Here is a 25,644-nt window from a genome sequence, read left to right as displayed (position 1 = left end):
CCCCTTTCCTGTGAAGTTTGACGGCGACCCTACGAAGCTGTCTTTCTTCATTACCAATGCTAATAGCTACATGGAGGATTGGGAGCAGAGTTTCCGTTCCGAGAGGGGAAAAATCAATGCTGTGGCAAATAGGCTGAAGGGGAGGGCGGCGGATTGGTACGTCCAGCTGTGTCAAGCAGAGGCCCCAGAGCTAGAGGACTTTGAGGAGTTCCTGTGGGCGCTAAAGCAACACTTCGAGGACCCTCTAGCACAAGAAAGGGCAAAACGCTCTAAAGAACCTGGCACAAGGATTGCTGTCAGTGGCAGACTACGCGTTAGAGTTCAAAGCACTGGCCGGAAAAGTTGAGGATTGGTCCCAGTCCACCTTAGTAGAGATGTTTAAAGATGGACTGGAAACTGAAGTCCTTCGGTGGGCTCTGGGGCGTGATGACCCAAAGACTTTGTATGGGTGGATTCAACTAGCGGGCAGCGCCGAAAACGCCCTGGAAACCTTCGCACATCGTAAGGCGGTGAAGCAAGGCAAAACCATCAAAAGCGCCCATGCTCCGATCTCTTCAGGACGACCCAGCCATCGTGCGTGGGAAGAGGAGAGGGAGCGTCGCTTTGCAAAGGGGCAATGTCTGCGCTGCGGGAAGGAAGGGCACCGGGCGGTGGCGTGCCCAAAAAGACGAGCCGGGGATCGCCCAGCTAAACCGGCTGGGAAATCGCCATCCCTACCAAGGAAGATGAAAGCCACCCTGGCTGAGGTGGAACCTGAGGGCATCCCTTTCTTTGGAGATGAGGGGGAACAGGAGACCGATGAGCCGGCGGGAAACGCCAGCCACCTGCTTTAAAGGGCGCCATGGGGCAGGTGGAAGAAGCAGAGGATAGGCGCGACCATGTTTCGGTGAGTGGGGATTTCCCTACCCTGACCGTTAGAGTGAAGTTGGGGTCCAGCACCCGAACCATAGAACTGTGGGCCATGATTGATTCGGGGTGCTCACGGTCCTTGATGCACCCCAATGTGGTTACTGCGTTGGGGTTACCCACGTTCCCTTTAAAGCGGCCGATGATCTTTACCCAGTTGGACAGGACCATGGCAGGGGGGAAACCAGTCACCCACTCTACCGGGATGGTTGCCTTGCAAATGGGCAGCCATTGGGAAAAATTACCATTTATTGTGGCACCGGTAGGGGGACCTTTGGTCATCTTGGGGATGCCCTGGTTTGTATGGCAAAATCCCTCCATAAACTGGGTGCATCGAATGGTGACGTTCGCAGATGGATTTTATAAAGCCCCTGCGAAAGACCAGCTAGACGACAACGAGGTGGGACAGGCAGCAACCACTTCTCTGCAAGTCCTCCAGCCGCTGGAGGGGCTGCCGGAGCAATACCAGGACTTTGCAGATGTGTTTGGTGAAAAAGAGGCGGATCAGCTACCGCCTCATCGTAAAACTGACTGTGCAATAGAATTTGTTCCAAATGTGAAATTGCCTAGTCCGAAAATTTATTCTATGACCCAGAAGGAGCTGGCAGCACTACGAGAGTTCATTGACAAAAATCTAGCTAGAAGTTTCATTCAACCTGCCAGCTCTCCAGTAGGCGCACCTGTACTGTTTCAACCAAAGAAGGACGGCACGTTGAGACTGTGTACAGATTTCCGTGGGCTCAATGCAGTATCGATATTAAATAAATATCCTTTGCCCCTGATAAAGGACATGCTAACACATCTGGCAAAGGGGAAAATATTCTCTAAGCTGGACTTGAGGGAGGCATATTTCCGTATTCGCATACGGGAGGGGGATGAATGGAAAACGGTGTTTAATTGTCCTTTGGGTGCTTTTCAATACAAAGTGTTGCCATTTGGGTTGGCGGGGGCAACAGGAGTTTTTATGCAACTTATCAATGAGGTCTTGCATGACCACCTATTTAAAGGGGTATTGGTGTATCTAGATGATGTTTTAATATATACCAAAACGATGGAGGAACATATATATCTAGTCAGACAGGTGCTAAGCAAACTGAAAAAGGCAGAATTGTATGCTAAACTGTCAAAATGTGCATTTCATAAGTCGCAAATTGATTACCTAGGCTATAGGATTTCCAATAAAGGAATTGAAATGGATCCCGCTAAAATTGAAGCCATTTTGGCATGGGAGCCACCATGCACACGTAAGCAGCTTCAAAGTCTCCTTGGATTCGCAAATTTTTATCGGCCCTTCATCCAGGGGTTCGTGGAAATTGCGCTACCCCTCACTGAGTTGCTCAAAACTAAAGGTTTGGGGGACACATGGAGGGTGAAAAATCCAGGAGCGCTGCTAAAGTGGACACCCGCATGCCAGAGGGCTTTTCACACCCTTAAACAGCTGTTTATGTCCGAACCCATCCTGCAGCATCCTGATCCTGACAAACCATTTGTGGTACAGGTGGATGCTTCTGATTTCTCAATTGGAGCTCTATTAATGCAAAGGGACAGTCTCGGACAGTTAAAACCCTGTGCTTACCTCTCCTGAAAATTTTCGGAGACACAAAGGAGATGGCACGTTTGGGAGAAAGAGGCTTTTGCTGTTAAAGCTGCTTTGGAAAGCTGGCGTCACTTGTTGGAGGGTGCTACCCACCCGTTCGAAGTTTGGACTGATCATAAAAACCTGGAGGCATTGACTGCCTCTCGTAACCTGAGCCCAAAACAAATTAGGTGGGCTCAATTCTTTAGTCGTTTTGACTTTAAACTGAAATTTATACCTGGAAAAACCAACTTCCTGGCTGATGCGCTTTCGCGCCAGCCTCAGGATGCTAATACGGTGCCAGATCTAGTGGGAACTCTCTGGACTGAGCCCCAAATGAGTCTAGCAGCTGTGACTCGCAGCCAAACCCGAGCGCAGCGCACAGACGCTTCAGTTTCACCTCGCCTGCCTGTTCCCTCAGACTTGCAACAACAGTTTCTTTCCGAGTTAAAAACTGACACTTGGTTGCAAGCAAACCTCAACAAGGTTACTTTTAAACAAGATTTTGCATGGAAGCATGATCATCTCTATGTACCTGAGACGTTATGCAAAACCATTCTGTCACGATCCCATGATGACAGAATGGCTGGGCATTTTGGGTTCGGAAAGACCCTTCATCTGGTTAGACGCCAATTCTGGTGGCCAATGCTCCGGCGCGACATCAAAGACTACGTCAATTCCTGCCCAGTATGTGCTGCTTCCAAACGGAAAGTGGGAAAACCCCAGGGCTTGTTACAACCAGTGGCTAATCCTTCCCGCCCTTGGGAGGAGATCTCTATGGACTTCATTGTTGATTTACCTCCTAGCCAGAGGAAAACTGTCATTTGGGTGGTGAAAGATTTTTTCTCTAAACAAGCCCATTTCATCCCATGTACCTCCATCCCATCTGCCCAGCAGCTAGCCCGCCTCTTCATTGTACACGTGTACAAAATCCATGGATGCCCCGCCCGCTTGGTGACGGACAGAGGAACACAATTCACGTCAAAGTTTTGGCGGGAATTTATGAAATTACTGGGTACTAATCAAGCATTGTCAACTGCGTTGCATCCGGAGACTGACGGAAATACGGAGGCGGTCAATTCTACCCTTGAACAATATCTCCGTGCTTTTGTCAATTATCAACAAGATGATTGGGTCGACCTCCTCCCATTCGCAGAAGTTGCCTACAACAATGCTGTTCATCAAAGCACTGGCCAGGTGCCATTCCATACCGTTTTTGGCCGTGACTTTGTCCTGATCCCAGAACTGCCGCAGCCAGCCTCCCCCCCCCCCCCCCCCCCCGTCTTCACCTGCTGATTGGGCTACACGTTTGGCAGCTGCCTGGCCAAAAATACAACAAGCGCTCACTGATGCTCAAGCCACTTACAAACGACATGCAGATTCCAAACGATCCACCTCGCCACCTTTCCAAGTGGGTGATAAGGTGTATCTTTCCACCAAGTTCATCAAGTCTACACAACCTCCAAAAAAGTTGGCACCTAAGTTTATTGGCCCTTTCCCTATCGTTGCTCAAATTAACCCTGTTACTTTTAAATTAGATTTGCCTGCAAATCTTAAATGCTTACACCCTGTCTTTCATTGCAGCCTGCTTAAGTCTTTCCACGAATCAGCCCGCTGGCATCCACAGCCTCCACCCCCTGCACCTATCATGATTGATGGTCAACAACACTTTGAGGTCCGAGAAATCCTGGATTCCCGACGATGTCGTTCTGTTTTACAATACCTGGTTCGCTGGAAACATTTCCCTCATCCTGAATGGGTTGCTGCCCACGATGTTCACTCCCCTATTCTAGTTACCCATTTCCACGCTGCTTATCCCGCTAAGCCTGCTCCGTAAGGTCATTTCCTTTATTGAAGGGGGGCGATATGTCATGTTCATCGTTCCAATGGTTTGCATACATCGTAACGTTTCACATGTCATGTTTCTAATCCATGTCGATCACCTGCGGGGTGGGGAATTTCAGCTCTGCCAGGCTGTTATCTTTCTGCTGCCCTGAAGGAATGTGTGTTTGGGTTAGGACATGTATTCAAGGTTACTTTCCCAGGCAGATGTGTGACGCTTGCCAGGCCCGGGAGGGGGTGGTTGCGATGGTGGGGTGGGGGGCGGGATCGGCTTAGAGGCGAGGGTTTTTAGTTTGTATTTGGCGCGCTTTTGCTTATTCTCAGCTTTCTTCGTATTTGCATACTATCCTTTCAATAAATCAGTTTTATTCACTAAACTCTGGTGAGACTGACTTCGTTGGGATAAGGCAATCATCACATCAGGATTGCTCTCTATTGCAGTCAACCTAAGTCTAAGAGACCAGTGATCACCATGTTATTGAAAACAATGAGAAGTGCTGCCACACTTTAAAGCAGGGTTTCTCAACCAGGGTTCCATGGCACCCTAGGGTTCCACGAGAGGTCACGAGGGGTTCCCTGGGAGATCACAATTTATTTAAAAGTTTCAAATTTGGGCAACTTCACATTAAAGAGGTAAGTTTCATTCTTTATTTTAAGTTTACAAACACTATGACTTCATATGGAAGGGAATATAATAATTTTGTAACTTCTGGCCTCTATTTGAGCCTGAATGTGCACGGGTTCCCCGAGGCCTGAAAAATATTTCAAGGGTTCCTGCACAAGGCAAAAGGTTGAGAAAGGCTGCTTTAAAGCCTCACGAATGTCTCATCTCAGCAGCTAACCCTAAATTGTCCATGAAGGTGATTCTGGAATTCAAGGGGGGTGAGATGATGATGAGCCATGACTTCCCCTGCCTTGGCATCATGGAGGCAGTGGTGGCAGAATCCCCAGCTGCTTGCAAAAGACTTACCTTCTGAGCCTTTTCTCTTCCAGTTTGATCTGCCTTTCCTGCAGAGTGATGCCTCCAAGCTGCTTGAAGTTGCTGGTAGCCATTTCTAGGAGACGTTGCAACTCTTCCACTTTTTGGTAGGCTCTTTCTGCAAGGGATTTTTTTTTTTTCTCTGAGCCTTTTTATGAACCTGCTTCAAACCAAAAAAGTGACAACCCCAACCATTTAAGCAAACCTGATTAGGGAACACTGGGAGTTCCAAACACATCTGGAAGATGTTAGGTGGAGAAGAGGATGCACACACTGCGCATTTGCATGTTGTCCAAAGAGGCAGGACTGCTGGAGAAGTCTCTCTGCTTTGTTTTGCAATGATAATTCCATTCTCCTCCATCCTGCTCAGAAATAACCCAAGTGACCAGTCACAGGCATAGGTCACAGGAAGAGGGATTATGAGGAGCACCAAGGACACTCTCTCCTACTTCACCCAGCATATCTCCCCCATGCCTGCAGGTTGTCAGCTAGGCTATTCTTTGACATGGGTTTAGCACTCTTTCAAAAAAGCACTGGAATCACATTCAGAAATAGGCTGAGTTACAAATCATAGGGTCAAAGGAGGAGCAGTGATGAACAATCAGGGGCTGTTCTTCCACTTCAAGGCATGCCCCCCTTCTGTCCCTGGGATCTGTCTCTGGGACTCAAAGGAGAAACATAACCCTTGCCAGTTTCACTCCAGCCCCCTGGCTTGGGTTCCTGGTTGCACTTGAATAGTTGCAAGCAGTGTTCCTCAACCTGGGCAACCTTAAGATGAGTGGACTTCAACCCCCAGAACTGCTGGCTTCAACTCCCAGAATCCCCTTGGACTTCAACTCCCAGAATCCCCTTGCTGGCTGGGGAATTCTGGGAGTTGAAGTCCACCCATATTAAAGTTGCTAAGGTTGAGAAACACTGGTTGCAAGGATCTGCCAAGAATCGGAGGCAGGAGAGAGACTCAGGAATAATACACCAGGTGGATAATAAAACTGATGTGACACATATAAGCCAAATCTATAGGTGCTACAAGAAATAGTAATAATGGTAATAGTGGCAACAGGTGGCCTTGTCTGGCAACATGCAAAAGTAAAAGTATAGCCGCAAGAAAATTCTTAGGAGGGAACCAGCAGAAACTCTGTAGGGACAGAAACGAGCAAAATACAGAAGGCAGATTAAGACTCTCTTTCCTGGTTTATAGTACACAGCGCAGCTCCCAAAGCTTTAACATTGCAGGTGTACACACACATCCACACACGCACTCAGTGTCACCCTCCACTAAAATTGCAACTGCAGTAAAGTTGTGTCAAAGTCTATCCTGCTGTTTCCAAAAAGTTTTCTCTCCTCTTCTACTTTATTCTCAAACTGCTTGGAAGTTTATTTTGAATTATTCTTTGAGTCTGTTGGTGCAAACTCAAATAATAATTCAAACTCAAATAATAAACCCTAGGAAGAAGGCAATGGCAAACTGCCCAGAGTCCCCTTTTTGGGAGAGATGGGCGGTGATAGAAATTTGAAAAATAAATAAAAATAAATAAATAAAAACCTTGCCAAGAAAACTGCTGGGACTTGTGCAGGCAGTCTCCGAGAATTGGACACAATTGAATGGATTAAAAAAAAATCAGGGTGCAATGGAGGCAGCTAAAGCTGTTTTATGTTATGCAACTTTCCATTCCTCTAAAGCCTCTTGGCTGCCCACTCTTTCCAGTCTGAATAAGAGCCAGGGGAGGAATTCCTTCTTCTCTTGGGATTTAATTGAAACATAGGGAGCCAAGGAGGCTGCAGATCACTGGGGAATTATAGTATGAAAGACAGGATTTTCATATCTTGACAGTAATGTGTGAGAGCTCCATGTTCTACACTCTAATCAAAATGCCTTTATCCCTTAAAAAGATAAAGAGTTGCATGTAATAGAACAAAGGAACCCAAAAGGGGGAAGACTGGAGGTCTCAATCCTCTTCTCCCCAAAGCCCTCTGAGTCTTTAAACTTCCCTGCTTGGTAGTGGGTTAGCAGATATAGTTCCCGCTGTCAGCACCTGTCTTCTGGGGGGGATCACCTAGCACTTTCCCTCTAACTCCAGCATATGAGAAAAAAATGGGGTTTTACAACCTGGGCTATCGTTCTGGCAATTAAAAGAGAAAAGGTGGGGTGGAAGAGGGAGTGAGAAATAGCTCTGTGATACTAACTCCTGGTTGTATAGCTTTCCTTTCCTCCTCGGGAGATCGACCAATCTCATCAAACAGAAACAAAATCAAGGAAGGAAGAATGGCAGGAAAAGGAAGGGAGGGGAAGTAAAATTGCAGTAACTATTGATATTAAGATGCAAACCTTCCATAAAATATAAAATATATAAAATATAAAAAGAGTTGCCTGGATCAGGATCAGCAACTAAATAGAAAACCATACACATACACAAACAAAAAAGATTTTCCATGCAGACCATTTTTTTTTAATCTATTCATTCATGTCCAATTCTTGGAGACTGCTTAGACAAGTCCCTGCAGTTTTCTTGGCAACGTTTTTCAGAAGTGGTTTGCCATTGCCTGCTGCCTAGGGCTGAGAGAAAGTGACTGGCCCAAGGTCACCCAGCTAGCTTTGTGCCTAAGAACAAAAGATCTCCAGATTTCTAGCCTGATGCCCTAACCACTACACCAAACTGGGTCTCACCCCTGTATTAAGGGCCCTGTTAAGAAATTGTAGAAATCCCTATTTGAATTAATCTGTTATGGGGGTTGGAGGTGCCTTTGAGTCACAGTCTTCTCCTGGCAATGCCCAGACAAGTCCCTGCAGTTTTCTTGGCAGTGTTTTTGGACATGGCCCTTCCCTTCTTCCTGGGCTGAGAGAGACAGACTGGCCCAAAGTCCCCCAGGTGGCTTGTAGGACTCGAACTCATGTTCTCCTGGTTTCTGTCCTGGTGCCTTAAACCACTATGCTACATTGGCTCTCTTTAGCTGAACTTTTTTTTTAATCCGTTCAGTCATGTCTGATTTTCAGAGACCACCTGGACAAGTCCCTGCAGTTTTCTTGGCAAGGTTATTCACAAATGATTTGCCATTGCCTCCTTCCTAAGGCTGAGAGAAAGTGACCAGCCCGAGGTCACCCAGCTCGCTGGCTTTGTGCCCAAGGCAGGACTAGAACTCACAGTCTCCTGGTTTTGAGCCTGATGCCTTAAGCACTACACCAAACTGGCTCTCGTGCAAACCATTGGAAGGCAGGAAAAGACCTCTCTTTAAAGAGATTGGAGCAGAATTCAAGTTAATAATGTCCTAATATAAGATTCAGTAGAAATACTGTAACTTAATGAAGTTACGTTCATTAACCTTATCTTGTGCAGAGAAAACAAGAGACTTTAGCACAACACAACAAATTAAATTAATCATAACATTCCTAATGAAGCTTTTTTAAATGTCACAAATTTCCTCAAACAGATTTCTTTCTGTCTCAATTATTCCTGGACTCCTCATTTCCTGCGGATCCCAGTACTGTAAGTTAATTCTGAGAGTGTTGTGGACATGAACAAAACCCCAGCCTTGGTACCCATCTTCCTTCTCCGATTCTGCCTTCTGAGTGCTCCCTGTGTCTCAAACTTTTTTCCTCTAAGAAGGAGGGGTGGCGGGGACTCTTTCTGTGTCCATGTGACAAACAGCATCTCTGCTTTCAAAGAGGTTGCTTCTGTGACTATCTGGCAGGTCATCTGGCCACCATGAACCTGGAACCTGTCCTTCACCACAGTCCATTCCATTTCATTGAACTGAATGAAAATTGATAGAAAAAGATGTAGGAGAATTCTTCGGCATGGCGCCAATCTATCGACGTGAAAATGTTGTTATTGATCTCATTGCCAAATAAGCCAGAATTTTATTATGTTCTCCACAGGTGGCTTCCCACCTCTCAGATAAAAAGTTAAAATCTTTACCAAGAAAATCCTGGACTTACCACGAGCGTCGGTTTTGTCTTGCTTGTCTGCATTCAGATCCCCCTTGTCATCTGTACTCCCTTCCACACCATGACTTTCAAAGAACTTTGGATCTTTTATATCAAGTTCCTCATCTGAGTCATTTCCAATCTTGTTTTTTAGATATGCCACAGCAGCCAGCTGGGCAAACCTGCACAGTTCACAGACCAGTTTGGTTACTGGAAATTGAAAAACAAAGGGTTCCCATACCAATTCCAATTCCTGCTCTTGGGTTCAGAGGTAGCTTACTAGTTGGAAGCCCACCTGTTAGAATAGTCTACTTAATTGATTCAAACATAGCAATTTTTATTAGGTTTGGCTAGGTTAACTTTAACTTATTAACCATCAGGCTAACCTTATCTGGTTTGGAAGCTAAGTAGGATCAGACTCTGGTTAATATTTGGATGGGCGAACACTTAGCTATCACAGGGATGTAGCAAGACCAAGAAGTCAAACTGCACCTGGGAAGAAGACAATGGGAAACCAAGCTCCAGCCATATGATAGAGGCTGGGATGTCAAAACCTGCAAGATCCCCAAGCTTGTAGTGCCCAATCTCAGAAAATGATACATATGGTTAAAAGTGTTTCTAGCGGGTTATGACATGCACACTCCAAATAATCTTTTGCCCTTTGAGTATGGACTGCTTTGCAGTCCTAAAAACTGCATGGAGCCATCAGGAGTTAAGCCCAACTCAAAGGCATTCTTACCTTTATCTTGTGTGAGTCCAGCTACTGTGGATGATGGCTTACCCTAGTGTGTAAATTCAGCCAATCGTGGCTGAATCAACCAGTCGTAGATAATTATGATTTAGGGCAGAGTTAGAAGCACAACTTGGCCTACCAATTTACAGTAGAACCATAGAATCATAGGGTGGGAGTGGACCTAGGAGGGCCTTCTATTGCAACTCTCTGCCCAGGGCAGGAACCTTGTGAAAGACCATAGGTGTAGAGAGTAAGGATGGAGTTATGGCAAGGCAATGAGGGGCAAAACACATTTTAAGTCAACAACAGCCAGGTAATGTTGGGAAGTGGCTCAGACAGATGCCTCCCTAATTCACTGAACTATAAGAAGTGGGGGAAGAGGTACAGCACAGTCAGGCTTGCAAGATTCTGGACTGTCATAGCCAATCTCAACGAAAGTAGTTTTAACCTTCATGTGCAGTTGACTGCTTCGTTTGGTCTACCTAGTTGGGCTGACAACAGGAGTTTGCCCAGCAACGCTATGATATAGGTGAATATTTCAGTCATTGGGAGGGCTGGCTGTGGTTGGAGTGGGAGTAGGAGTGGGAGGCCCCTGGGAGATAAACTGCTCCTATTCCCACACTTCACTGTCCTTCCAACCCCCCAAAAGCAGCCCCAAATCGCTCCACTATTTGACCTTCTAAATTTCAGTGTGCAGTCTTGTAAGGCTGAACTGAAGATGGGGTGGGATGTGGCCAAAGGCAGCTTATACACTCCTGGCTTAGTGCAAATGCAGTCTGTAGGACTCAATAGCCAAGCGTTGTAGATATCCTCATGCCCCTCAGGAAACAAGAGCACACCTCAAAGCCTGTGCTAAAATTCTACACAGCATGCCATTTTTATGCAATTGCCCTGATGTCCTTGAAAGCCAGGAGGGGTTTAAAAGGGGGAAAATACTACCACGTGGACTGAACTCATTGACACACCTTACATGGCAGGAGCAGTGCACTATCTGCATCACCCCCAGGGCTGTACATGTTGTGGGGTTCTTGGCGCACTTCATTACAGATGCATTTGGTGGATGCCAGGGCCGGGGTGGGAGGCAGCAGCCCCCACCTGTTAAAAACAGGCCATTGCCTGGCCTCGTGTCACCCAGACTTAGCTTTTGTTCATTCATCTTTACTGTGCTGATTCCCCATTTAAGTGGCTGTTCCGTTGGTTTAACAAGTAGGGAAGTACTCCCCATTTGCTCATCTCTTGTAGATGGAAGAGTTACAGTCACCTCTTTGCGACATCTTTTGGTGTTTCTCCACTGTCGTTGGCAATATTGCAGTTGGCTTCCCTGTTGATCAGCCACTCTAAGATATGTAAATGACCTTGTCCAGCCGCTGGTGAAAGACAAAGAAAACATCCAATGCATCACTTGCTTTGCCTACTAAACCTTAGTTCATGGTCTTGTTTAGTCAGGTGATTAATATCTAAAGTCCACCACCACCACGGGGCTGAGGTTATATCTCAGTTAATTTAGTTGTGGCTGATTATGAGGATCAAAGATTAAGGCCACAAAGCAATGTAGAAAGAAGAATGGTTAAGAAATCCAGAGTAACATTACTGCAAATGATAGAAAGCACCAGCCAATCTTGTTTGGGCTGCAAAGCTAAGCAGGATCAGACTGGTTACGACTCCCAGGGAATTTCAGGGCAGTAGGCTGGGCTGGGAGTCAGAATTTTTTTCTGAAAACAGCCAATAGCAAAGCTCCTTCACATTACAGATGTGTCCATGAATCCACAGGGGACCAGCTCAACTTGAAGGAGACTTTTTTTTTCACCTGACAAATTAAGGCAGTTTAGTTTCTATTTCACAAGCATATGTGACTTTTTGATGCCATCAAGAAACCAAAACAATATTTCTCCAAATCAAGCTTTCTTTCAAATGGATTGCATTCTCACCCTTCAGCTGGTTGAGGAAGACTATGGAAATTACACTCCAGAATATTTGGAAAGTCCCAGGTTGAGGGAAACCTCCCATGAGACCACAGATGAATGTACTCCCTGAAAACATCCAGGTGATTCAAAAACTGATTCCTTTAAGGTAGCATAATTATTCTTTCTTCAGATGTTGCCATCTTATAGGTAAGATGGGGAAGAGGAAAATCAAAGCTAGTCTGAGTTTTTGGGAGGTATACTATGACCAGAGTCACCTATAAGTCCAGTAAATAAATAAATATGTAATTTAAAAAATCAAAATAAAGTCTGAAACCCCTTAGAAAACAAAACTTAAAGCAACAGATCAAGGCAGCTGGAAAACACAGCTCCTCCTGACCTTTGTGCAGGAGGGTAGATCCCTTATCATCCCGCTCATTAATACTGATGATGTTATTTTCCAGTAGCATTCTTAAGGTGTCCAGGTCCCCTCTGAAGGCAGCATCATGGCCTGGAGAGCTTAAATCTATGCAAAAAGAGAGAGAAGGAATCCATTAATTTGAATCATCTCTAGGGAGATACATAATGGTCCACCTAAGATGTTCAAGAACTTGGAGATCAAACGTTCTTTAATACATTCTTTTCCAGCTTGGTAGCCATAAGTCTCTAGACATCTGAAGGTTTTCAGAATTCCCAACAAATATATAAAGGTAGAAGGAGAGAGAAGAGGATGACCAGCAGCAGGGTAGATGGACTCAGTTACCATTGGAAGACCTGAAAGACCAGGTTAGGGACAGATCATCATGGAGAAAATCTATCTGTGTGGTTGCTAGGAGTTGCAAACAACTTGATGGCACATAATTATCATCATCAACTGGCAGAAATAGTCTGAGAATTGAAATCTAAATCTAATAGAGGGTGGATGGATGGATACACCTAGCGTTTGGTGGGAAATATGCTTATCTGGCCCGGGGTTTTTTTTCCTGAAATCAGGACCAAAAAAAATAAGCTGGGGGGTTGGAGAGGATGAGGAAGTGACAGCACCATTATCTATCCAGTTGGTCAAGTCTTGGTTAAATTATCATACATGTTATAACTAAGCCAAAACCTTCAATTTTTCCATTATGTCCAGAGACTCAACCTTATCCTGGAAGAGTAAAGAAGAAAACTCAGAGCATATCCAGGCAAAGCAGGGAAAATTAGAGTTTATAACTTTAATTGAATTGAAAGTACTGGGACTTAAGAAGCTAATGAAGAATTTAACTCTGAATAAAACTTGATGACAATTCATCCCAAATTTAGATCTATAGGAGTCTGGGCACAAAACTGTATTACATTATCAACCCAATTCTAAGCAAAAGTGGGACCAAGGAGTTTAGTATTTCAGCTGATGCCTTTTAACTGGCAAAGCTTTTAAACATATTTTGATTATCTAACTGTGTACAGTATTAACAATATTTTTCCCAAGGGGAAGGGTTAAATTTTTTTTAAAATGGTTCAAAACCCATACTTTCACCATCCACATTCAAGAGGGGTATCAAATTATTTCTCCTTCTGTCTTCAACTGTCTGTGCAGAACAATCAGGACCAAATTCTCTAACCTTTAGCTGTCAAGAAAAGTCCAGCCCAAATAAAATACTTTATCTGGAAGGTTTTTTCCATCAGTCTTACTTTCTAAAACCACCACAGTTCTTAAAGGCTTCAGTGTAACTTTAACAGTTTCCTGAATCTGTGATATCAAGGCGATAAGGTCCATCCTATTTCAAATTTGAAGGGTTCATGGCACCACAAAGTTTAAGAATCTTTGTCTTTTTAGCATTCTTGTGACTCACCATGTCTGTTGAAATAATACAAAAATGCATTGGTATACCCTGAATATTAATTACTTGGATATTTCTCATTTTGAAGGGCTGACATGACAAATTACTGTGAGAAATAATTGTTGCCCAATTTAGATAATACTTTTGAGGGGTAACGAGAAGCAACTCACCAGGAGTTTGCCTTCTTGTAATGGGGGGAAGGGGGGCATTATGATAAATCAAGGTAGCCATTTCTTTGAATATATAGCCCTCCCCATGGCAGCCATTTTGTTAGCAAACCAACACTGCAAACCAAGAATAGATGGGTATTCATTTCATATCTTCTACATGAGTAGTGATGTCCTGTTGAGTCAAGAGGCATTAGAAAGAGAATCAGTGACATCAAGGAGGCTGTGCTTAAATACTTACTGCTAATTGAGGGTGAAAGTACACATATCCAGTTTTCAAAATTCCATAATACATAATCCCTTTTTAACTTAAGAGTATACCTGACTAAAGATATTTAGTAAATATCTGGCTTTCTTGGCGGTGACTAGGTCTCGACATCTGGCTCTTTAGGAGGGCCTATAGCAAGGGAATGGAAAATTGACTGTTTTCATGAAGAAATGGCATTGTAGGATTAGTGGTTGAGATTATTGTTATTTTTGTTTATTTGGAGTTATACTGCATTTTTTAACTTTAAAAAATCATTTATTTAAAATAAAGTTAAGGGTTTGGGAGCCCTTCAGATTAGATCAAATGGAAGTCTGGGTATGTAAATAAATAAGTTAATTAAATAAAACCTGGATCCTGTGTATTGCAGGTTCTAGTAAAAGTGAGAACTGCATTTGAGAAGAACAAAGACCTACCCTCACAATTTTTCTCCCTTCCAAGGAACTCATCATCACTTACTTTCTTCCTTGTCCAATGGATCTGCTTCCTCCTGTAGACGGTCAATGTATACAAGGATACTTTCCTTGTAGAACCTCTCTGCCAGATCCCTTGGGGTCTCACCATGGTCATTCCGGGCTTTCAAGGAATGGATCAATGTGGGCATTTTGCTCACCAAATACTTAAAGCAGTGCAGGTGACCTTCCATAGCTGCCAAATGAACTGTGACACAACAAGGAAAATTAATCCAACATTTGAGCTAAACTGGACAAAAATTTTGGGTTAACAACACATCCTGCTGGGATCACAGCAGGACACCACATTGTAGAAGTCCCTGTAGAGTACCAGAAGGTAGAGATGTGTGCCTGTGTGTGTGTGTGATTTTTTTCTGCATTTTAAAAAAATCTGCACTATATTTTATTGATTGAGATAATATTTCAGTAGTAAGAAAGATCAGAACAGTTAAAATGGTAGCCTTTCCAGAGATAACGTACAGCGGTGAAAGCTGGACACTGAAAAAGAGCAAGAGGGGGAAAAAAACCAGACACGATAGATCATGAATAATGGATTCCTTTGAATTATGGATTTGGAGACCATGAAAACGAGTACCATGGACTGCAAGAAAAATCACTCAATGCTGGACCAAACTAAGGTCTTCAGTTCCCTTGAGCTGATCACCAGCAAGCAGCAACTTGTGTACTTTGACATGAGATGGTAGATCAGAACAAAGGCCTGCAAGACTGAGGGACAAAAAATGTTAACAATTCCTTGTCCAATGTTAAGGTGGATGGACAAGTTCAAGGAGATCACAAGACCGTCCTTGAAAGTGCTATGCGGTATTACTAAAGACAGGTTGAAATGGTGAGCAGTTGCTCATGAAATTACCAGGCTTTAGACCTGACTGGATGGCATCTATCTAACTAAGCAAGTAACAGATTTGAGAACTCAAACTGAATAGAAAAGTGGAATAGTAGGATGGATGGATGGATGGATGGATGGATGGATGGATGGATGGTACAATTCTCATTGGAAGTCAAACAAAAATAAGTAAATTTGGAATCAAAACAGGTATGATGGTAATTATCAAAACAGGTATGATGTGTATGGAGGGGAAGGATTTTTGCTAACAAGAGGAAAGAGCAATATCAAAACCAAAGGATTTTTCTTGCAAATAGTCAAAAACCATATGAATAGTTCAGTCTTACTCTCCATGCTGTAGTGTCCCTGAAACCCATCCACCCAACTCATTACACAAAAGCTTTAGACAGGAAATCCTACTTCTGGTTGGGGAAGAGCAGAAATATACAACAGACCACCAGCTCCCTTGGCAATCTACAATAATAAGTTCACCCTCTGTGCCCTGCTTCACTGGATTGACAGGATACTTCCACTACCATACCTGGAAGATTTCCATCTTTATCCGCATCTTCTAAAGTAGCTCCCCACCTTACAAGAAGCTGGAGGCAGCCTAGCCGGCCATAGAAAGCAGCATTGTGTATAGGTTTCCAGTCATTCTTATCAGAAGCGTTGACATCCTGGTTTTTAAGATGGAAAGAAGCCAATGTTTCAGAGGAAGCCAAGTACGGTAGGTGAAAGAGTAAACACAGGAGCATAAAAAGAGTTGTATCCCTTAGACCAGCCTTTCTTAACGTTTTCACCCTGGAGGAACCCTTGAAATATTTTTCAGGCCTTGGGAACCCCTGCACATTCAGGCTCAAATATAGGCCAGAAGTTACAAAATTATTATATTTGTTTCAGGGGTAGGCCTGTATATGTGCATTAAATATTTATATTTAATTTTTGTTATTGTTTTTACTGTTTTTATTGTTGTTAACCGCCCAGATGTTGTTAACCGGTTTGAGATGGGCGGCAATACAAATTGAACACATAAATAAATAAATAAAATTAACAGTGTTCTTAAACTAAAAATAAAGAAGGAAATTTACCTCTTTAATGTGAAGTTGCCTGAATTTGAAATATTTTTTTAAATAAATTGTGATCTTCCGGGGAACCCCTAGTGACCTCTCATGAAACCCAAGGGTGCCACAGAACCCTGGTTGAGAAATCCTGCCTTAGACCATATGTTTCTTCCTCCTTTGCTTGATGCACTTAGCAATATTATCTTACTCCTTTCTGGCCTAGCTTCTTAGTGACCATTGGTGACTTTTCTGTGGATTCTGCAGTTAGCACTGATTCAAATTTGAATTCCACAGAAAATAATGGCTTCAAATTCTGTCCAGTACTGAGAGGAAATGGTGGCTGTATTGGATCCAGGTGACCACATAACCACAGGAAAACCACAAGTGCAAGACTTCTGCAATGAAAACCAAATTCATCCTTGATAGCTGTTAGCCACTAAAACTATTAACCATGGTGCATATTCCTTTTAGCTCCCAAATGAGTGACTTCACCGCCCAGGTGAACAAGACAATGAACGTAACATGGGAAGGTAGGAAAGGAGAGGATGAAATTTGTCTCCAGCTTGACCTCCTTATATAAAGAGTAGGGGTGTCCACCGGGAGACAATCAAAAGTCAAGGCCACAACCATGCAATGAACATAAAAAGGCAGGGCTTCCACTGTATGCTTGTGACTGCCATCTTGACTTTTTCAACCCCCCTGCAGACACCCTTGTTGAAGAACAAGACAAAAATGTTAGACTAAGAGCAAAGTGAATTATACCAATTCCCAATAGAAATAAAACTAAAAGGAGTTACGTTTCTTACCACCCCACTCCGGAGTATGGTTTGTAAAGTGAATGAGTGTCCGTGGGTCGCTGCAAGATGTGCTGGAGTACACCCTAGGTCATCCGGAGCCCCTAGATTTACCCCGTTGAGATGGAGGGCCTGTGAAAATATATAATCATATCTCCCAACCTTAAACATACGGACTGGCAGCAACATCTAGCAGTCCTTGCTGATCTCAGAAAGCTAGACAGGGCAAGACAAGTACCTGGTTAGTACTTGTAGAGACACCAGGAAATCCTGAAGCTGTAGGCTAGACTGGCAAACTACTCCTGTAATGTAGCCAAAAGAATAGGATTGCTTTCTGTTAAATTACCAGGTGTCAAGGTCTGGTTGGAGATTTCACTGTTACCATTTGATGGCATGGAAGGTCTCATGAGCACATGGAACTTCTCTATTACTTTCTCCTAATTTGTATAAGGAGAAAGTAATAGAGAAGCTCATCATCGCTAATAAGAATTTTTTTACATACATTTCAGCTTGTATGGAGCTCTAGATTAAGGACTTTGTAAGTATAAGCCCAGCTGAATCACATTAAAGTTCCATCTAGCTCTACCCAACTTTTAGGAATGTAACCTAATGTAGCTGCAGAAATATGACCTTGAGGGAAATTTGCAAGAGCCATTACCTAAGCTAGTGTTTCTCAACCATGGCAGCTTGAAGATGTGTGGACTTCAACTCCCAGAATTCTCCAGCCAGCATGCTGGCTGGGGAATTCTGGGAGTTGAAGTCCACACATCTTCAAGCTGCCAAGGCTGAGAAACACTGGCCTAGAGCAAAGGGAAGGAGTTCCACAACATTTGTGGAAGAGTGTGCCTCTCCTTAGTTGTTCTGTGCTGGCTGGGGAATTCTGGGAGTTGAAGGCCACACATCTTCAAGTTGCCAAGGTTGAGAAACACTGACCCAGGCCAAGAGGGCTGAAATGTTCTTTAAGTCCTGGGAAATAAGGTAATATTCAGAAGTGACTCAAACAGACACCTCCCTAATTCACTGGAGTATAAGGAGGAGGAAGAGGTATAGCACATTCTGTTTATTTTAGCCAATCTCAATAAAAGTAGTTTTAACTTTTGTGGAGTAAATTTCCTGCTCCGATCTACCCAGTGCAGCTGACACCAGCAGAACAGAGCCAGTTTGGTCTAGTGGTTAAGGCAATGGGCCAGAAACCAGGAGACCGAGAGTTCTAGTCCCACCTTAGGCATGAAAGCCGGCTGGGTGACCTTGGGCCAGTCCCTCTCTCTCAGCCCAAGAGCCAATCAGGCGTGGTAGGAGAGTTCTAGTCCCGCCTTAGGCCTGAAAGCCGGCTGGGTGGCCTTGGCCCAGTCCCTCTCTCTCAGCCCAACCCACCTCACAGGGTTGCTGTTGTGGGGAAAATAGGAGGAGGAAGGAGTATTAGGTATGTTCACCACCTTCAGTTATTTATAAAAATAATAAAGGCGGGATAGAAAATAAATAAATAAATAAATAAATATTTTAAAAAATCTTAGTGTGACTTTTTGCTCCCCAAAGTTGTGTATCTCTAGACCACCTAGTGCGCCCCTTCAAACTTCCATATGAAAATGGTTGTCACATCTGGGCCTCAAAAAACAGATGACAGCAAAGAGAGTCATAAAAATCTACCACTTTGCTGCCATCGACTCGAGACCTGGATCCTTGCAGTCCAGACACAGCAACCCTATTGTGATGACTCCCTCCGTTTGTTATGCATTCAGTAACTGTTGCCATGAGCCTTAGTAGGATATGGAAAAGCTCTTTAATGAATACAAGTGAGTAGAATCCATATAAAGAGCAGATTAAGCAAAAGCCAGCCTAATCGCTAGTTTAAACCCTCCAGTTTCACTCCCTCCTAATTAGCCCCTTCCTCGTCGATTCCATTTCTGCCCCCCCCCCTAAACTGCCAGTCCTTTGATGTCCTGGCTCACTGACCTTGCTGTCTTGCTCTCAGCCCTCCTTCCTGCATTCCAATGGTCTTGCATACCATTCCTATCTCTACAGCACTTTTACTACTCTGCAAGCAGGCATCTAATTACTACAAACCGCATCTGTCTAACAACTACAAACTCTATCTGAAAGCATGGCAGGATGGCGTCTGGCAGGATGGCATCCTGACACTTATAAACCACTAGCCTCCTGGCATCTTATCTCTGTTGCTGCTCTCAGCAAGGGAAGTTGAACAGTTCCCAAACTATGATTGGCTCATAGCCGTAAATAAGTTTGTCTAATCCTCAACTGCAGCTTTCAGTACAACTCATATATAGCTCATTCCATAGATTAATCACACTGCATTAAAAAAAAAAAAAGGAATTCTTTCAGTCCCCCATAGGTTTCACTGAATAAAACCACTATAGAGAAAACATTTCTTTCTCTTTTTCCAGCACCAAAATCCAGATCTTTGGAATTCTGAAACATAAAAAAGGGTGGGGGTGAAATTTATTTATCTGGATACTAAAAAAAAAAAATCCACTTATAATGAAAGGGTATTTTGTTGCCCTGCAGGAATGCTAGTACAAAATAAACTGGCATCATGCCTATTAGAAAGACAGCCAAAAAGCTAAGAAAACTTAGAGGCAATTGACAAACACAGTAAAAAAAAGGGGGGGGCAAAAGAAAAGGAGATAGCCAATATATCTAAAACAAAGGAAAGGGAAGGACCGCACTCTAGTAACAAGCTAAGCAGTCATTCTGTAATTAAGCACAGAGCCCTTTGCTGATGTACCTTAAAACAGAGAAATAAGAAGTCAAGTCAAGCAGCACTCTGGTAATTACACAGGAAAATCTATTTAGGTTTTTTTGGTACTTGGTTTGCTCCTGTTCTCTTCCAGGATGATTTTTCAATTTCTACATCTAGCCTACTACCCTGGTATTTCCTAGTGGTCTCCCATCCAAGTACAAATTATGTTTGACTGTACTTAGCTTTTCAAGATCAGCCACCATCAGTTAGGTGCTTCCACCCACAATAGACTCTTTAAAAAGAATCACCCTATTCTGTGTCATATCTTTATACAATGTTATTTTTAAATAAGGTTTTAATTGCTTGCAAAGAACTGAGGAAACAGAATACAATCTACAATAATGGCCTCCACACAAACTAGCCTAGGATATTATGCAATCAGGAAAAAGCAGATAAAAGAGGTAACAATGTCAGTTTAAGATCAAATGCATGATACTTAAGTTTACCCATTTTCAGTTGGTGAGCGCCCCCCCGCATCTTACAATTGGGGAAATCTTGCAAAGTAAATAAATGAATTCATTTTGGGAATGATGAGAGCAGGACTTTTGTTTTATTTTTAAGCCAATACAAATGGTAGTAAAGACTGCAAATGGTAACTACAAACAAGACTACTGAATTTCATTTAACCTATTATCATAAAAACAAGAGTGTAAAAACTAACTAAATAAAAGAGTGAAATCTAAAAAAAACACCTAACAATAGAGAAATTTTTGAAACTTCAGTCTCCATCGGTATAAAGCTATCTCAGGCTAAGAAATGTCAATTTTCATTGAAGCAAAGTTTAAAATCTGGTACAAATTCATTTTTCCAGGAATATAGTATCACCAGGCAAGATATATCCAAGTTCTTCATATCCAGAGAAGCTGCAAATTTGGGGGATATAATTTAACATCTTTGAACCTTAACTTCCTTCCAAGTTCCTGGTCTACTACAATATGAATCTTGGTGGCTTTAAGGTGTGTGGACTTCAACTCCTAGAATTCCCCAGCCAGCATGCTGGCTGGGGAATTCTGGGAGTTGAAGTCCACACGTCTTAAAGCCTCCCCAGTTGAGAAACACTGCTCTAACCAATAAAGAATTCCTAGCCGACAGCAGAATCGTAAAGGAAATGTACAGTATCTGTCCTAGAAATCAACTTGGAACAAATGTGCCCCTTCTGTCCAAATAAATCCTGATTTTGAATTAATCCAGTTTAATCCTTAAACTAGATTGAATGGGGACACTCACCTGCATGCAGGCATCTTGGCCTCTAATCGCAGCCAAATGAGTTCCTGTCCAGCCTCTCACTGTCACTGCTGTCTGATCAGCTCCATGCCAGAGAAGCCAGTGAAGGCACTAGCAAACAAGAACACAAACGTTGAGTTTGTGTTACCATCTCTGTTTGCCAATTCATTGCTACATTGCTCAGCAACGTCAACTGTTTTCAAACTACGCAGTCAGTTAAAGACCTAGTGGCTGCATTGCACAAGAGGCTAATCTTGCTTAAAACATCCTTCTAGGTGTGAGTTGGTTGTGAGAATATAGCCCATTTGGTTTGCTTATGTTTCAACATACCGAATCAATACATTCAGTAAACAGGTTAGGAAGAAACAGAAGCTCTGAAGAGCAACCTATCCCTCTATCCCAGATTTCCACTGTTGATAGTCTAAAAAGGGGCTATTATTACAGTATGTTCAGTTGAAGGCAGTTAAGTGTCCTCCATAAAATGCTTGGTCCTTCTCTCATGAATTAAGGAAAAAGTCTCCTAACTTTAAACTAAGTCAAGTCCTGGTGATTTCATCAACATGTCCATGTAGTTTTCTTGGCAATGGAGCAGAAGTGCTATTGCCTTCTCCTGGGATTTTTCCTCTCCTTCTAATCTACAATCCTGAAATGTAGTTGATGATCTCCTGTTCTAATATTAACTAGATCTGATTCTACTCAAGCTTTCAAGATCAGCCAAGGTCAGTGATTAGGCTTTTGTGGGACTGATAGAGACTATTGATTTCTTTATGTAAGCATCCATCCATCCATCCATCCTTCCATGCTTTTCAGTTAGAAAGAATACAGTGCCACCTTGGAACATCTCTTACCTCCAGGCTTCCAGAATGGGCTGCCCAGTGCAAAGGTGTAAACTTGTAGACTGGATCCACCTCATTAATGCTGATGCCAAAGGTCACCATTTCATTCAGTTGTTCTATGTTCCCAGTTTTGACGGCCTCATGAATGCTTTTGCACTTTGTTTTCTTTGGCCTTTCTGCAGAAGAGCAACGGGACACCAACTCATTAAGGGCACAGGCTGCAGGTCAATGTGACACTTGAGCTGACCTTGGAGAAAGAGTACCTGAGGTGACCTTCACATGCACAGCTGCCAGTTTTGGATTGCAAAAATCAGATGAACACCGATGGCAGCAAAAAGATACAGAAATCCCTAAGTCTTTGTTGTCATCTAATGTAGAGAGTAAGGGAGATGACCTTGATTGAGTTATACTGGAGCTGTTGCCTAGACAAAAGGGGCTGAAGCATTTTTTAAGTCCAGAACAAGGTAACATTCAGAAATGGCTCATACAGAAGCTCCCCTAATTTCTGAACTAGAAGAAGGAGGAGGAGGTTCAGCACAGTCAAACTTGTAAGGTTCTGTTATGAGAGCCCATCTTAATAAAAGTAGTTTTAGCCTTCCTGTGGAGCTGGTTTCATGGTCTGGTCTACCTAGAGCAGGGCTTCCCAAACCTGGATAAATTACCCAAAATTGGATAAAAGTGGTTTTCCTTGGGTAAAGACACACGAACCCATTACCCAATCACAACAGGGACGTTTAAATGGATTTACAGTGTTTTACCTATAGTGGGTAAAAAAGACTTTCTTTTTTCCATCTCTGGAAGTTTTTAAGAAGAATCTGGACAACTCTTGCGGATAGTTGAATTGGTTTTCCTGCACTGTGGTCTAGATCAGTGTTTCTCAACTTTGACAACTTGAAGATGCATGTGTTGTTTGAAAAACAGGTTATTTGATTGTTGCAAGTTAATTCTACGTAAGATATGCAATTGTTACCCGCTGTTACTAATACCATCAAAAAGTAAAAGGATATTAGGAATTTATTTTTTATTACTGGTAATTCCTATGCTACTTCTACTCTAACGGTTGAACTGAACAGTTAAATCAGAAAGAAAGAGTTTGGAGGCAGAAAGTATGGGGTGAGGGGGAATGAGAGAAATTACAGATCTTTAACATCATTTGTCTAAAAAGTGAAATGTAAAACTACTTTTTTCCTTTAAAAAATTGTGTGGGGGGGGCACTACAAAAAACAGGATGCCCTTTCAGGATATAGTTGCAAAAACTTAAGGCGAACTGCATACATGTGCTTTGACATTTGAAAATTAACTCAAACGGTCTGCTTTTCTTTGCTTTTTATTTTAAGTAATGAACATCTGCATTATTTCTGACCATCTCTTTCTCTCTGAGATGGTTTGCAAACTGCACTATCAATAATACAAGGCTGTTATTTGTGTCTGTCTTGTGTGACTGTGGGTACATTTTAAAAATACCTTTGAAGTGAACAAAGAGAGAGCTTCATTTTTTTTAATTATATTTTTATTATTGTACGTATTTAAAAAAATGAAAAAGAAGATCGACGAACAAAAGAAAAGAAAAGAAAAGAAAAGGAAGAAATAAAGAAAAATAAAATGAAGTTTTATAAACAGGAAGTTAACAAGCATCGTAGAATCAGGTGAAAAATTTCAGTGTTTCACTGATAGGTTTTAAGTAACTGAATATATTATATCATTCTAAAAGCCAAGGTCATTGTTAACACCCATGCAATATATAAATTTCAACAGTAGTAATCAACCCAGTATAAACCAGAAAATAAAATTAATAGTTACAGCCCATTCTCGATAAGCTACTGAAGATCAATTTGGATTTAACAGATCCTTTAGAGCTAGAGTGTTAAAACCCCGAATTTCAGAGGTGGCATAATTCCATGTAGAAAATTACAATCCAAAGAACAGTTCAGAGCAGCATCTTCAGCCCATTTATTGATTTATTGATTTATCAAATTTATGGTCCCGCCTTAGGCATGAAAGCCTGCTGGGTGACTCTCTCTCAGCCCAACCCACCGCACAGGATTGTTGCTGTGTGGAAAATAAGTGGAGGAAGGAGTATTAGGTCTGTTCGTCGCCTTGAGTTATTCATAAAAAATATAAAAGCGGGATAAAAAAAAGTCTAAAACCATCAGTCATTATAAAAACACAATCATTATAAAAATACAATCATTATTAAAAATTAAAATATTATAAAAATTAGAGTATACAAACCACAAATGGAGAGAGTAAATATATCAACCACAATAGGGGAGCCACCTTAAAATGTGGCCGGTTCCCTGGGGCCCCCAAGCCTGGTGGCATAACCAGGTCTTGAGGGACTTCCTGAACCTTAACAAATGGACAGATACTAGGAAGTTTAAGATAGTTTTGACGACCAGTGAGAATTAAAGAGTAAGTGCTTATCCAACCCCTTTCCAAAAAAAAAAAAAGACCACGGGAGGAGGCAGCAAAGCAAATCTCACCTTGTTGGGGGGTGACAGCAGCAGGCATGGTTCAGGGTCCCCCCAATTCTCACAGCCCTCCTTTCTTCCTCTCTGCTTGCTTCTCACTCTTCTGTGGCTGCTAGGAGGAGGTTGCCGTGGAAACCGTGTACACTTCCTGCAATGCTCTGTTGGCCATGTTCCCTCCTGGCAGGAGGAATGGAGGCCTCCAGGCACAGACGACGGGGTTGGGGATGCAGCAACTGTACAGGCATAGCACGTGGCATAGAGGGGAAGGGGTTAAGGAAAACCCAAGTTGGTGTCCATACTTGGCTACTGAAGCTCCTTAGATGATTCTAGATGAGTCACTGCAGCTAAATTTGCAAGACACATTGAACTTCAAGCTAACCAACAGTGATTTAGCTTAGTGTGTTGTGAGAACTGGACAATTGTAATGTGTGCTTGGTTTATGGGCAATTTGGACATAACTCTTAATAAAAGCTACCAAGCATTAGCCTTCTCTTCTTTTTCCTCTAAAGAGTATCAACCACATTCATGGAAACTTGATTTAGAAACTTGTCTTTCGATGGAAGAGAACCTTGTTCCTAGCATGGGTTAAGAACAAGGTTAGAGCATGTGATGATTTAATTAGCATCAGCAAGATAAAAATGAATCCTGTTGTGAAAGCAGATTTTCAAAATAGATGTAAAATTGACAGATTTCTGCTTGGCTTCTTGGAAGCTTCCTGGCAAACTGGCGATTTCCATTGTATCTCCCACATTAAGCCACTGGAAAGCACCAGAGTTGTCATCAACATACTAAAGATACCCATCTGTTTCTCTTTTCCTGCAGACCCTGGGGTCCAATCACCACTGCCTTCATGTAATCCAGATTGTAAAGGACTATATGTGGCAAAATAAACTGAAGTCTATTCAGGCAAGACAGCTATTATTCGGCCTGGATGAGGCTGCATCACCTTTGAGATTAAATATGCAACTCTGGAAGTACTCATAGGTTGGTATTCTCAAAATTGAATTATAGCAATACACTCTTCATGGGGCAGTTCCTTGATGATGGTCTGGTCTGGTCTGGTCTGATCCAACAGCAGGATTAGTGAGTGGGG

At 42.7% G+C, this 25,644-nt stretch overlaps 1 protein-coding gene across 1 annotated transcript in view; it reads right to left on the bottom strand.

Annotated features, from left to right (window-relative positions):
* Positions 1 to 24,591, bottom strand: part of ANKRD42 (ankyrin repeat domain 42) — a 28,569-nt gene extending 3,978 nt beyond the window's left edge. Inside the window, exons 1-10 of the mRNA XM_063304739.1 lie at positions 24,564 to 24,591; positions 22,093 to 22,256; positions 21,248 to 21,355; positions 17,275 to 17,394; positions 15,949 to 16,084; positions 14,571 to 14,771; positions 12,260 to 12,385; positions 11,220 to 11,325; positions 9,238 to 9,407; positions 5,295 to 5,421 (exon numbers count right to left, since the gene is read on the bottom strand). Of these exons, the coding sequence (XP_063160809.1) occupies positions 5,295 to 5,421; positions 9,238 to 9,407; positions 11,220 to 11,325; positions 12,260 to 12,385; positions 14,571 to 14,771; positions 15,949 to 16,084; positions 17,275 to 17,394; positions 21,248 to 21,355; positions 22,093 to 22,256; positions 24,564 to 24,591 (1,286 nt within the window). The remainder of the gene's footprint in view (positions 1 to 5,294; positions 5,422 to 9,237; positions 9,408 to 11,219; positions 11,326 to 12,259; positions 12,386 to 14,570; positions 14,772 to 15,948; positions 16,085 to 17,274; positions 17,395 to 21,247; positions 21,356 to 22,092; positions 22,257 to 24,563) is intronic.
* Between the last annotated feature and the right edge of the window lie 1,053 nt (positions 24,592 to 25,644).

This window comes from Candoia aspera, chromosome 5 (genome assembly GCF_035149785.1).
Source record: "Candoia aspera isolate rCanAsp1 chromosome 5, rCanAsp1.hap2, whole genome shotgun sequence".
NCBI lineage: Eukaryota > Metazoa > Chordata > Lepidosauria > Squamata > Boidae > Candoia > Candoia aspera.
Note: the sequence above shows the minus strand (reverse complement) of the source record. Positions and strands in the feature narration are given on the sequence as shown.